At 40.0% G+C, this 13275-nt stretch overlaps 1 protein-coding gene across 2 annotated transcripts in view; it reads left to right on the top strand.

Annotated features, from left to right (window-relative positions):
• Window positions 1-13275, top strand: part of ncanb (neurocan b) — a 162304-nt gene that overhangs the window by 50335 nt on the left and 98694 nt on the right. For both annotated transcript variants that reach the window (XM_078790054.1, XM_078790055.1), the window contains one exon: window positions 8927-9009. In XM_078790054.1, the coding sequence (XP_078646180.1) occupies window positions 8937-9009 (73 nt within the window). In that variant the 5' untranslated portion in view covers window positions 8927-8936. The remainder of the gene's footprint in view (window positions 1-8926; window positions 9010-13275) is intronic.

Below are 13275 nucleotides of genomic sequence, written 5' to 3' on the forward strand. Positions count from 1 at the left end.
ATCGGAACCTTTGTGTTCTCTTCTATATTATTTCAACCCATGAAAAAACCAATGAAATCATGTTTTTTTTGATTGGGGAATTTTTCAATAAACCAGGACCCGGCAACCTTTGAAAATGAATGTTACGTTTTCAACAGTGGTTGAATCCATGTTGACCTTTGTTATATACCGTTAAAAGGTGAAAGAAATATACAGGGTTATAAAGAATTAAGACATTTGATGATGCAAATGTTTTAGTAAGGAAAACTCAGTACTCAGAAACTAATTTTATTTCCTGTCTTACAAGTGTTCAATGTGGCTACCACTTGCAGCACGGGCAATATCAATCCGATGCGAGAATTCCACCCACATGTGTATCAGCATATCACGATCTACTGAGTTTCTTACTGTTGTTATTTGATATTTAAACAAGATCGGCACTAGAAAAAAAAATCCCGCACAGTAAGGACTGGAGATCTCGTAGGTTTTAATAATATCTTTTTATTTATTGGTACTGAACTCAAAACTGAAACTAGGAAAATGCAACAAAATGGAGAACTGTGAATGAACTACACAAGTATATTCAAGAGTCAAATTGCATGTTAAGTACAATCAGTTTGGACATGTAGGTCTGCGCTAATATTAAAAGTACTCCATGCCTCTCATGCCCCCGGACAGTTTCCCACGCCCCGCCTCCTGTGATGTACCATCACTGATTTTCTTCCAATATATTACATGATTTGCTGTTGCTATGATTAAGTGACCAGTTTATTGGGAGGGGGGGTTTCACAGATTAATCAATATTGGTGAATGCGTAGCAGATATATTAACTTTATTAGCTGCACGGAGATTCTGTTGCTCCGTTCCTTTGTTTCTTTCTGCACCCCCCCCCCCCAAAAAAGACACGCACAGACAGAGCAGTGAGGTGCCGCTCCGTATGCCTTAATCACTCGCCCGCAGGAGAGGAACAGTGAAACAAAGTACAATTTTATTTAGCAGTCTTACATGTTGACTCATATTTAGGGTACTATACGGTAAAATAATTTATGTTCATGTACAGTATATACCTTTTCAGTCCCCAATATCAGTATCGGCCCCAAAAATCCCATACTGGTCAGGCTCTAGTTTTAATATTGTTTTCAAGCACTCATTCATCCACCCACATAAACAATGTCCCTGCAAAACATAAAGCTTTATTAGATTGAAGTTTTTTTTTCCCTCCATGTGACCCCTGCATGTGCAGCCACATTAGTATTCCCCCGAGGAGATGAGCAAGCGAGCGGCCAAGGGGACCTTGATGTGCCCTGAACAAGTTTAACATTTGCCCTCCATGTAAAGTGGCTTTTGCAAGTCGGACAAATGAAAAATCTTGGCACATTTTTTGAAAATTGCCTGGCCACCCTTTCCCTACACCTCATTTTTCACCAGACCACCTTCTTCACATGATTTCATGTCTCCTCCACCACCTTCTTATTCCCCATCCAGCGGTGGATGAGCTTGCCTATTCTGGACACAAGAGCAAAGGTCATATGTTTTACACAGAGGGTCGTCCTCATCTCCCTGCTTCTTCTTTTAATGACATTGGCCGCTGGTTGGCTATGAGTGTGAATGAATAAAAGATACTTGTATGGCATTCAGCTGTGAGTAATAGCTTTCCCAATAGTTCTGCCTATCCCCTTCGACTGAAGATGCTTCGCAAAGTCGCTTTTGTGGGAATGAGCCTGCTCAGTACTATGTCTTCCTGCTTTTATGACAACCTTTTTCTTGTGGACGCTCACGTTTTGCTGAAGAGCAGATCACTGTAACTAACAAATGCTTCATTCAAATGTAGTTGTGCTCGTAGAAAACATTCACAAAAGACGTGCATGTTAAATTTTGGTAAAATGGCTTCATTATTTGACATGGCCGTCAGTCCTCTCCTGCCTAATTTTAATTAACAAACGGCTAATAAGTAACAGCTTACAGTCAGGAAGTAGTCTTAGTCGTATGCAGTGATTGTGTTTTGAGGTGACAAATCTGAAGTAAGTTTGATCAAATGTGAGTTACTACAGCTTATGCTTGGACCGTGCCAACTGTTGAACTCTGATGAAAAAAAAATGTTTCATGTCTCATCACTGCAACAAATAAGCTAATAATGCTGGAAACATCGAATGGAGGAAGGATAGCAAGGTTTATAATGTGTCTTACTGTGCAAATATCTGTGTGGCCTATATATGTACAAATGTTTTTTCTTTGCAAATCTGGTGGTTGCGGTTCATATTCAGGTGTATTTAATAGTCAGTAATTTATGGCATATATGAAAATATCGACAAAAACGAGTGCACAAAAAGTTGTGTACACAAAACCACACGAGCGTGCTAAACTAAGCTAACCTCCCATAGTTTCCATTCACAATCTGTGGTTAGTTCGGGTGTTTGTATCCGCTACGAATGAGCCATCCGTCAAGGAAATACTCCCCCACACAAGCTTTCCTTCCTCTCACAATGGCAACATCCATTCTAACATCCAAGCTAACCCTCACAAGCTTCCATTCATGCTCTGAAAGAGAAGATTCAACCAGCTTTCTCAGGTGTTTATCGCCATTTGAACCTATTTAGGTCGGGAGGGGGCTGTTTCCAGTTTGTATCCGCCACCATTGAGCCATCCGCTGGTGAAATACTCCCCCACACAAACTGTCCTTCTACTCACAACAGCAACATCACATCACATAATGGCAATTTCCGTGAGATTATGCATTTAACAGTAAATTCTATTTTTATTGGCCAATTCCATAATTCCTTCTGCAATTCCATGAATGTGGAAATTATAGGGCCCTACATGAGGATTCTTGCTTGAGGAGCATGAGGAACTCCCACGGGACTATTCCTGATATGCATAAAGAAGTAAATGTCAGTTTTTCTCATGCCTACTGTTGCTGACTATTGTTTTCTCTTTGAGTAATATCATGTGATCAAGACGCTTCTAACGCTTCTATTCCCCAATCCAAAATAAGTGATTAAAGTATGTCCTTGACATCAGTAAGACATAAGAAAAAACTACCTTGATTGTCGAAGTGGGGGTGGGTGGTGCTGTTTGGGCTGCATAGGAGCTCTAACGCCATGTAATAATAATTTAACACCATTGTAGATGGCATGGATTGCCAAAGATATGACATTCTTCTATTCTAACACAGGTTTTTGTCACCTGAAGCATGCAGTGTAGTTTTAAATTGATCTTAAATCTTTATCTATCAAAGTTCACAATAGGCTTGTTAGAGACTAGTAGAGGCTGGACTCCTGTCCTTTGTGTGTTTTTTGGTGCATAACAAGTCCTTAAATTCATCTTTTAGCAATTATGTTTGGAGGTAATTGATGTTGAGAATGTATGGAAACGACCGATTGATTAAAAAAAGTGTCACAGGATGCTTTCTCCTCAAAAGAAAGCAATGTTTTGACACTTGAAGCACAGCTATTCAGTATATTTTTCTCCTCAAGGTACTTTATAAGCAGACATTGATGGTGTTGAAGCAGACAGACGGGCTGAGCTACTGATAAGCTGTACACTTCTAAGGAACGTAGTGTTGGAAAGCTCGATGATTTATACATTCGGTTGACGGCTCCGGCCATGTTTGTTTTGGTGCATCTCACATCTAGGTGTCTAATCACATACACACATCAAGTGAACGTGCTGTGTTTGCCCCTCATATACACATATTAATGATGACAATCTGTATTTTCTATTTGTATCCATTCAAATACACATATTCATGTTGGAAATCTGCCTTTACGGGGGTGTCACAAATCTTACAAGATTAAAACGTGATGGTATTTCTCATTGAGAGAAAAGCTGTCAAGAACATGGCAGCCAAATAGATGGTGATCTTTGGCATTGCTGCTAATAATAATACATGTAATATGGGAGTGCTAATAGTAATACATGTAATATGGGAGTGCTAATAGTAATACATGTAATATGGGAGGGCTAATAGTAATACATGTAATATGGGAGGGCTAATAGTAATACATGTAATATGGGAGGGCTAATAGTAATACATGTAATATGGGAGGGCTAACAGTAATACATGTAATATGGGAGGGCTAATAGTAATACATGTAATATGGGAGGGCTAATAGTAATACATGTAATATGGGAGGGCTAATAGTAATACATGTAATATGGGAGGGCTAATAGTAATACATGTAATATGGGAGGGCTAATAGTAATACATGTAATATGGGAGGGCTAATAGTAATACATGTAATATGGGAGGGCTAATAGTAATACATGTAATATGGGAGGGCTAATAGTAATACATGTAATATGGGAGGGCTAATAGTAATACATGTAATATGGGAGGGCTAATAGTAATACATGTAATATGGGAGGGCTAACAGTAATACATGTAATATGGGAGGGCTAACAGTAATACATGTAATATGGGAGGGCTAACAGTAATACATGTAATATGGGAGTGCAGGCAGGATTGAAACCACACATCGAGTGGAAACACCTCGCGGTCCAACCAACCCACCTTGGTGTTGCCAGAGTCACCCGTGACCCTAACCACTTTTCAAGTAGCTCTCCAAAGGTTTATTTATTTATTATCACCTCCTATACCAACAAAATTAGGACCTAGGCTTTAACTGTAGTTTGGAAGTCCTCTGATGTGCTTGGAAGTGTGACCATATTGTAAAAATCATCTTTGTCCATTCAAACATATTGCAAATGACACTTTTTTTCTTCTCCTAAAACACTAACGCAGCTAAGTAAAAGGATCCTGGCTCAAAAAAAAAAAAAAAAGAGATCCTGGCTCAGACCGTCTGCTGTATTTATATCAAAAAAGGAATAAGGCAGGGCATGTGAGACAGGGATGAGGTGACATTTTTCTTCCTGTCTCTCTGCCTTGTCTCTCCTACTGTCAGCATCTGTGACACGCCAGGCCAGGGCGCCATGCTCCCCTGCCCGATACACCGAGGTCTGACTTTTCCCGCCGTGAATCACGCTCACAGTAGGAGTGTTAGTGGCAACTATTAGTTGGTATAGACCTAAAGCCTCACTACCATAAGGTGATTACACACTATACATCATTTTGTATGTGAGTGTCTAGGCAACACCTCATGGACTCCAAAATGGAGGTAGAATAGCTTGAGAGCAATATCCATCCATTCATTTTCTGTACGGCTTATCCTCACGAGGGTCGCGACCATGCTGGAGCCTATCCCAGCTGTCTTCAGACGAGAGGCGGGGTACACCCTGGACTGGTTGCCAGCCAATCACAGGGCACATATAGACAAACAACCATTCACACTCGCATTCATACCTATGGACAATTTGGAGCATGTTTTTGGAATATTAGTACCCGGAGAAAGCCCGTAGACGTGCGAGGAGAACATGCAAACTCCACACAGAGTGTGCCCAAGTGTGGACTCAAACCCGGGTCTCCTAGCTGTGTGACCTGCGTGCTAACCACTTTACACCGTGCAACCCTTGAGAGCTATAATAATACTTTGTGTGGGACAGTTGTTTTGCCAATTTCCCAAAGAAAGTCATATAGCAAAAGAGAATAAGTATCACCCCACACAAACACACTCCACACAGAAATCGTTTTTAAGTGCAGGAGTCCTATCTGAGAGGAACAATAGGTTTGATTATCCTCAGGAGGTTTAAGTAATCATTAAGTGGCAGTCAAGTGCGGGTTCATTTGTTGCAGCTCATTTATTTGTGAGGGATTTGAGAGCTTGTGGGCAGACAGCAAAACATATCACTGTGCAAAGTGGGAAAAAAAGAAAAAGATGGCAAAAACAATCAAAGTGGTAAAATGACTCTAGTTACTTCATTACAAAGAAAACTTTCTTTTAGTGCGGAATAATTATATAATTAGGTTTTTAACTACCAACCAAATTAGTTAAGCATTTACCCTGGCTGTAGATTGTTCTATTACTGCGGCATAATTTGCTTTTCAAGACTTAATGCAACATTTAGTCGTATTTTAACCTTACAACTGGAATAATTTGGGTTGTTCACTGGTACTGTAATGGTAATGGTTTTATTTGTTTCAGACACTCTCAACAAGTTACATTGAGAAAAATCACATTTTGTTTAAACCATTATTTCCTTAATCTTTTTCTTTACTTTCATATACTGTAACTCTCCTCCAGACACACATTGCACTGTATCTGCTTCCATTGCAGGGTACAGCGAAGAGCTCAGTGTTTGCATCCTTGGCATTACCTCCACTACTGTAAACTAACACTGGCTATCTGCGTCCATCATCTCCACTGTAGCAGACACCCAATCTTCCCTCTAGCCCTCAGGCCCAGCACGTCTCCCACAAGAGCCGACATTCATTATTTACTCTCTGGTCCCCCCCTATCAGCTGCATGGGGCTGACTTTATTTCACCTCATTTGGATGCTCTTCTTTGGCTGTGGGAAAACATTTTGTTTTGTATATATGTATATATTTGTATGTACGTATTTATGCTTCACTGATGCTTTTTTTTAATCAAGCGTTGAGGCATCACTTTGTTCACCTTGCTGAAACGCAAAAGTGAAACATATATACATCCATCCTTTGCTATATTGTGTGTTGGAACATCACTCCCTCACATTGCAGTTGTTCAATAATTGATTAATTAATAAATTATCGCTGTTTAATGGTTGAAGATACCCTATTATTAGTTAAAATATATATATATATTTAAGCAAATGTATGTTTGTTATGTAGTCTCCACTGGCCACTTTGTGTCACTAGTAATACTCACCAGACTTGATTGCCAACAACAGGCTTTTCCATCAATTTTCTGGACCGCTTATCCTACCGAGGTTTGTGGGCATGCTGGAGCCTATCCCAGCTGTCTTCGGACAAGAGGCGGGGTATACCCTGGACTGGTCACCAGCCAATCACTGGGCACAAACAACCATTCACACTCACATTCGCGAATTAACCTAACATGTGTGTTTTTGGAATGTGGGAGGAAACCGGAATACCCGGAGAAAACCCACACATGCAAACTCCACACAGAGATTCCAGAGGGTGGAACAATTCTAACATAATAATAATGATAACAATAACACTAATACTCATCATTATCATCATAACACAGCCTACTGTTGTAACCATAGTCCAGCTAAAACTCAAGGGAATCCTTAACGTGACTTTCTATTTTATTTATTTAAGTCTTGTTTATGTCTTCAATTACTTATTTTATCAGATTATATCGACTATATTGGGTAATATGATTGTAACTATAGGAGTGTTAATAAGGGTAAAAAGAAGGTTTTTTTGTGGTGCTGCTTCCAATGTGTGATGGGGTTGGTTGTGTGAAAACTCTTTTCTGAATGGTGGATTTTGCCATCGACTGCAACATCTTTTCATGACTTTGACGTTGCTTCTTCTCCTTGCTAACTTGGTTGGTACTGTTGTTGTGATCATATCGGCACTATCTGTCCACTGTCGGATAGACTTGCTGGAATAGAGTCTCGAATTGGCTGCTTGTAGTGGAGATTTGACATGCATAATACAATACTTGTGACGTCATGTTAAGGCGACTACTGTGGTTACAGTGTGGGTGTAGGAATGTTACCACGGAAGTAAGCACCTGTAAAATGATTTCGTAGATTGATTACTTCTTCTTTTACAATTTTGTATAGGAGTGTTGGACCACAGTCCACAGTCATTCGACTTCTTTGAAAGTCATATCTATCTGCAGATGAAAGTTAATTCAAATCTTATGGTGCAAAGTTAATTTTGCCCTGGATTTACTGAGTACATGGGGAAGGGAAGAGAAGTGAATGTCAAGTCACGTTTTATCAAATAGAATTAATCACAGTCTTGATTGAATTATTAAACTGTTCATTCATTCATTGGTAATTAAACCTGACGTGTTGGTTGCACTTTATGAATGAAATTGCCATTAATTGTTGTTTACTTGTTTGTTTCTATCCATAATTAATCAATACCTGGTTCCCTTACAAACACATCAGGAATCAAGGAAACTTCACCTGTACTGTCCAGTATCCAGATATTTATTTCACCGTCAGAAAGGTTGGATTTTTGGCTAAAAAGTTGAATTGATTTAAAGTGGAAAACACAAATCATGATACGGATGGAATTGTTATTAACTTTTTTTGTTATTATTATAAGGGTTGCAAAACTCCATCAGGTCCTCAAAGTATTCAGAGAAAACCTAAGCCAATGTGTGTATTAAACCTCAACTTGAATGTGACAGTTGCTTAGTTACAGGGAAGTGTTCCTGTCAGCCTGCCAGCCAAAGAGCTAGTATGGACATGGAGTGTAGTGTGCGTACTTGCTGTATAATGTGACAGTATCCTCGCTGCCTCGACATTCTGCTCTGCACTGAAGAGTTCACACGCATCATGTTATATTTGGCTCCTTGAACCTTATCTGCTTGTTACTCTTGTTGGTATGCATCACTAAATAAATGTACGGTGTATCGTTCTGCTGTGTAAAGAGTGTTTTGACAAATGTACCATTTCTATCAGCAGATCACGAAACCAAAGAGGCAGGATAACCACTTGGGGGTCATTTTTTAACAAATGCTGGCACAAAGAGAGCAAGTGCATGCTGGGATAGGCTTAAATCCACCCAGTGGTCCCGATTAGGAATAAATGGGAAAAGACAAAAGCGGAATGAGGCTTTAAATGTCATTAAGGATAAGTGTTCACTGTCCAAATGGGAGCTTCTCGTCTCTGAAGTGTAAAGATAATGGCCTATAGTTCAAATTACACTTGAGAGAGATGAAACATGAAGGCAACAGCGGGTTGACTCCATTCACTTTTTTTAAGGCTTATAATGACTGTTTTAGAAGCTTAAAAGGGGCTTCAGAGTACCCCATAAATCACGATGATGGATGAAGTGACAGCATTCAATACCTATAAAGTGTGGATGAGAGGAGCCTCCAAAGATGAAATGTGTTTATCTTATCATCCTTTCTTTTCTGCCTGCAGGTGCAGCAGGATGTGCAACGTGATGCCTACATGTGGACTACAGACCTTGCTGGCGCTCCTGCTGCTTCACACTGTTAGCCATGGTGAGTCCAGATCATTCAGCTTTCACCAAACTCAACTTTTGCCTCCTTTAAAAAAACTGTAAATACAGTAATCCTTCATTTATTTTGTTGGTTCCAACCCAACTGTGATATTATTCTTATTCATAAAGGTAATATTTTTGTAGTTAATGCATAGAAAACCGACCAGTCCAGGGTGTACCCCGCCTCTCACACCAAAACAGCTGGGATAGGCTCCAGCATGCCGGCGACCCTAGTGAGGATATGCGGTATAGAAAATGGATGGATGCAATGCATAGAAAACCTTCTAAAGGCTGTTTGTAACATTATATGAGCCCTCTAGTCATTAAATAACACCCCTATAGTAACCTTTATATTCATAGTACACAATATAGTAAGTAGACAAAAATAACATAGACTCACATATTAGCACTGGGAGAGTTCCTTGTTGTTTTTTGTTTGTTTTTATTTTTGTTTTGGACATAGTACTTCCTGCGGTTGTTATTGTCTCATCAATGTAATGTATATGTAATGACAGCTGAATTACAGCCCGACAGAATGACTTTAAATTAGCCTGCCTTTTTTTACTCTTTATGGACTTCTTTCCTAAAAGCTAGATCTAAACCCGGGCTCACACTGAATCCTTCGTGGCTCCATTGTGGCCGACGGAAGCATTCCGTAAGATTGAAATCCCTGACGTGGGCTCACACTAGGTCCATGCGGTGCAGCTCCTGGCTCCGGCACACATACGGCCGGGGTCTAACTTTTTTTTTTCAGACGCCGGAGCACTCTTTGGTCAAGTTGTGGGTTCCCGCAGCTGGAGCACTGCTCCCTATAGCCCTTAATCGAAACAGCATATCAAAACTACACAGTACACCCGTTGCTAAAGTAACATTGCTGAGTGTAGAATACTACATAATACATCTTTGAATGCGTCTTATGAATACCTTATAGCAATAATGCCTTAGAGCAATAATACCTACAAATTTGCTTATATACGTATGCAGATTTTTGACGAAAATTCGGCTGTATTCAACCACAAAGCAGTGATAATTGTTGAATTTATTTATTTTGAATGAAGCAGCGGAATTCAAACTGCAAAGTTGCGAGGGGCGACTGTCCCTGTTAATATACTGATATGGCAGAGGGAGGGTTACTGTTTGCATTACACTTTTGAACATTCTTAACCCTCATGTAAGCTTAAAATGAAGATATGTGCTATTAAAATGCAATATGCACATAATAAATCACTCAATGGTGACATATTGCAGAGGGAGAATATTGCTCATGCATTTCCAGTCTCTCAATACGTTCCATTTTGGGGGTTTTTTCTTCTCATTCTTCCTCATGACATCACCTGACTTTATTCATCCATCCATCCATTTTCTATACCGCTTATCCTCACGAAGTTCGCAGCATGCTGGAGCCTATCCCAGCTGTCTTTGGGTGAGAGGCAGGGTACACTGTGGACTGGTCAACAGCCAATCACAGGGCACATATAGACAAACAACCATTCACACTCACATTCATACTTTGGAGTCGGCAATTAACCTAGCATGTTTTTGGAATGTGGGAGGAAACCGGAGTACCCGGAGAAAACCCAAGCAGGGGGAGAACATGCAAACTCCACACAGAGATGCCAGAAGGGGAATCGAACCCCAGACTTGTTCACCCACCTGACTTTAATGAATTTTGGTCAAAATCCGATTTTATAAGTGCTAAAAAATAGAAAATTTGGAAAAGATTATCCAATAAAGAAGAATTAAGGCCGAACCCCCAAAATCAAACCACAGCAACACCAACAAGATCGGTTGTTTTCTGTTAGCGCTGAAGTCTTGAGATGTATACATGCTAATCAAGAGGTTGAGCCAAACGATTTCTCCCCAAGCCAGTCAGAGCTCTTCTTCCAGTCACTCACACACAACAGAAAGGACTCGTCTCAAACGTTGGGCAAATTGGTTTAACCTCTAATAACTCCTAATATAACAACAAACTCCTGCTTAGTGTCTCCCAGTCTGCCTTGTTTAGCTGTCATCTTGTCAACCGGCATGCGGGAAAAGAAATCAACCCCCATGAATGAGCAATCAACATCAGTAAAATCATCGACAGAGCCATCAGTCGTCAAACGAGTGGTTCCCAATCGTTGGCTCACAGCAGCGGTTTGCAATTAGCGTCACAGAAACAACTTGAGTTAATCTGACATTTCTGTCTTTTTATTTTTTTTTGTGTCCGTTTCTCTCACTGACGTCTTGCTGTTCAACCGCTGAGCCGGTTATTCCACACATTTGGACAGCTTAACGCTTCCCATCAAGCGCTGCCAACAACACGTTTGAGTCCGCCAAAGCTTCATATTTAATCTTTGATTTGTTGAAGTTCTAATCTTAATCTCCTTATTATGTGTCAGCAACTTATCCAAACTCAAGGGAGAGTTTTTTTTTTTTTTGCATTTTAATGCATACTGTTTTACACTGTATAAGTTAGGACAGGGAGTTGCCATTGCTTCTATTGGTTGTCGGATGTTTTTCGCCGCCTGTCAGCTTGTGAACTGGTGAGCGGTTTATCTATTTGCAAGTTTTATCCATTCCTTAGAGCCATGCTATGAAATGCATGTGTTTCTCTCTCAAGTCTTCTTTCACTTGCTCCTTTGGATGCCAGTCCAACAAACTGTGCACAGTTTCCTCTGCTCGTATTGTTTCTGCCTTTGGTGGGGGTAGAGAAGAAACACAGCAGACTTGGCATTGTGTGTCAAGCCCCCCAAGCAGAGGCGGTGAGGAGAGCACAACCAACTCCTCTTTGTTTTCTGGATGCCTCAGAAAGCCTGCGGTTACATGCGCCAGGTGGTTTATCCCAGCACACACACAGGAGCCCACAAAAAGAGGAGATATGCCAAACGGAGCACATAGCTTTGGTGGAGTTTGGTTTTTGAAAGGCATGGATGTCTCTGTCTGGTTTCTGTTTTCATCTAAGTAACTTCAGAACTGGTGATGCAAGGTGGAGGATCTTTGCGGAAATTCACTTATTGCAGTTGGGTCTGGAAGCAATGGGGTGACTGTAGTCCTTATACAGTCCTTGTACTACCATACCCTGATATGTTTTGACATGGACTAACCATATTGACGTGAATAGGAGATGGTATCCCCCCCGGCCATGTTATACTGTTATACTGTGACCTGGAGAGATGCAGCCCCGACACAGACATCCAAATACAGTGTTGCAGAACAGATTTCTAAAATACCATTTGTCAAATGTCAAACATTTATTGATTTTTTTTAAACATTTATAACATAAATAACATTATATTTCTATAATATTTATAACATTTATATTTTGAGGAGATGCATATCCACCAAATTACATTCAATTCCTACAAAATCCCTGTGATAACAATATTTTACCTTCTCAAGAAGTATTTTTAAATTATTACTATATATTAAAATACATATTTTGTAAATCCTCATATTTTTTGTTTTTTCGTAATTCCCAATAAGTACACTTCTCAAAAAAATAAAGGGAACACTTAAATTCCAAGTCAATCAAACGTGGAGGCAACACACACTACTGAGCCTTATTTTTCCTTGTTTTAAAGACATTACATCAACGTTGGATCAGCCCGTCTTTTTCCACTTTCATTTCAAGTGTTAGTCTAATAAATCTATTGCATTTGAATTCCATTGATAATTTTTGTGTGATTTTGTTTGAATTGCATTACCTTAAAACTGCATGATGTCATGAAGTCAGTCATAGCATGTCCGACATTATAAAGTGAAAAAAGGTCTCGTTCTGTGTGGAAGTGGTAAGAGTTTGAGGCTAACTGGATAGTTTGTCGCTATGGTTAGCATGTTTGCCACACACTCAGGAGATTGGGGAGACCTGGGTTTGATTATTCACTTGGGCATCTCTATGTGGCATCCCCATGCTTGCGTGGGTTTTCTCCAGGTACTACGGTTTCCTCCCACATTCCAAAAACATGCATGTTACGTTAATTGGTGACTGAATGTGCCCTGTGATTGGCCAAAGTGAGCTGGGATAGGCTCCAGCAAAACCCCTGTGACCCTAATGAGCATAGAAAATGGATGGATGGATGGATAGCTAGCTTGCCAGATACCTGCCACCCTGAGTCCCTGGAGCACGAGAGTTGTGCAATCTGATGTAAGCATTGAACAATAAGAATATAAAGGTCACTATAGGTATCTTATTTTATGTCTTCAGGGCACTAATAATGTTAAAAATAGTATTTACTAAGTCCTAAATTGGTTTTATACACTCTACCTATGAAAATATTCCATTGAA

The sequence above is a fragment of the Doryrhamphus excisus genome, linkage group LG4, assembly GCF_037039965.1.
Source record: "Doryrhamphus excisus strain RoL-2023G ecotype Guam linkage group LG4, RoL_Dexc_Guam_v1.1, whole genome shotgun sequence".
NCBI lineage: Eukaryota > Metazoa > Chordata > Actinopteri > Syngnathiformes > Syngnathidae > Doryrhamphus > Doryrhamphus excisus.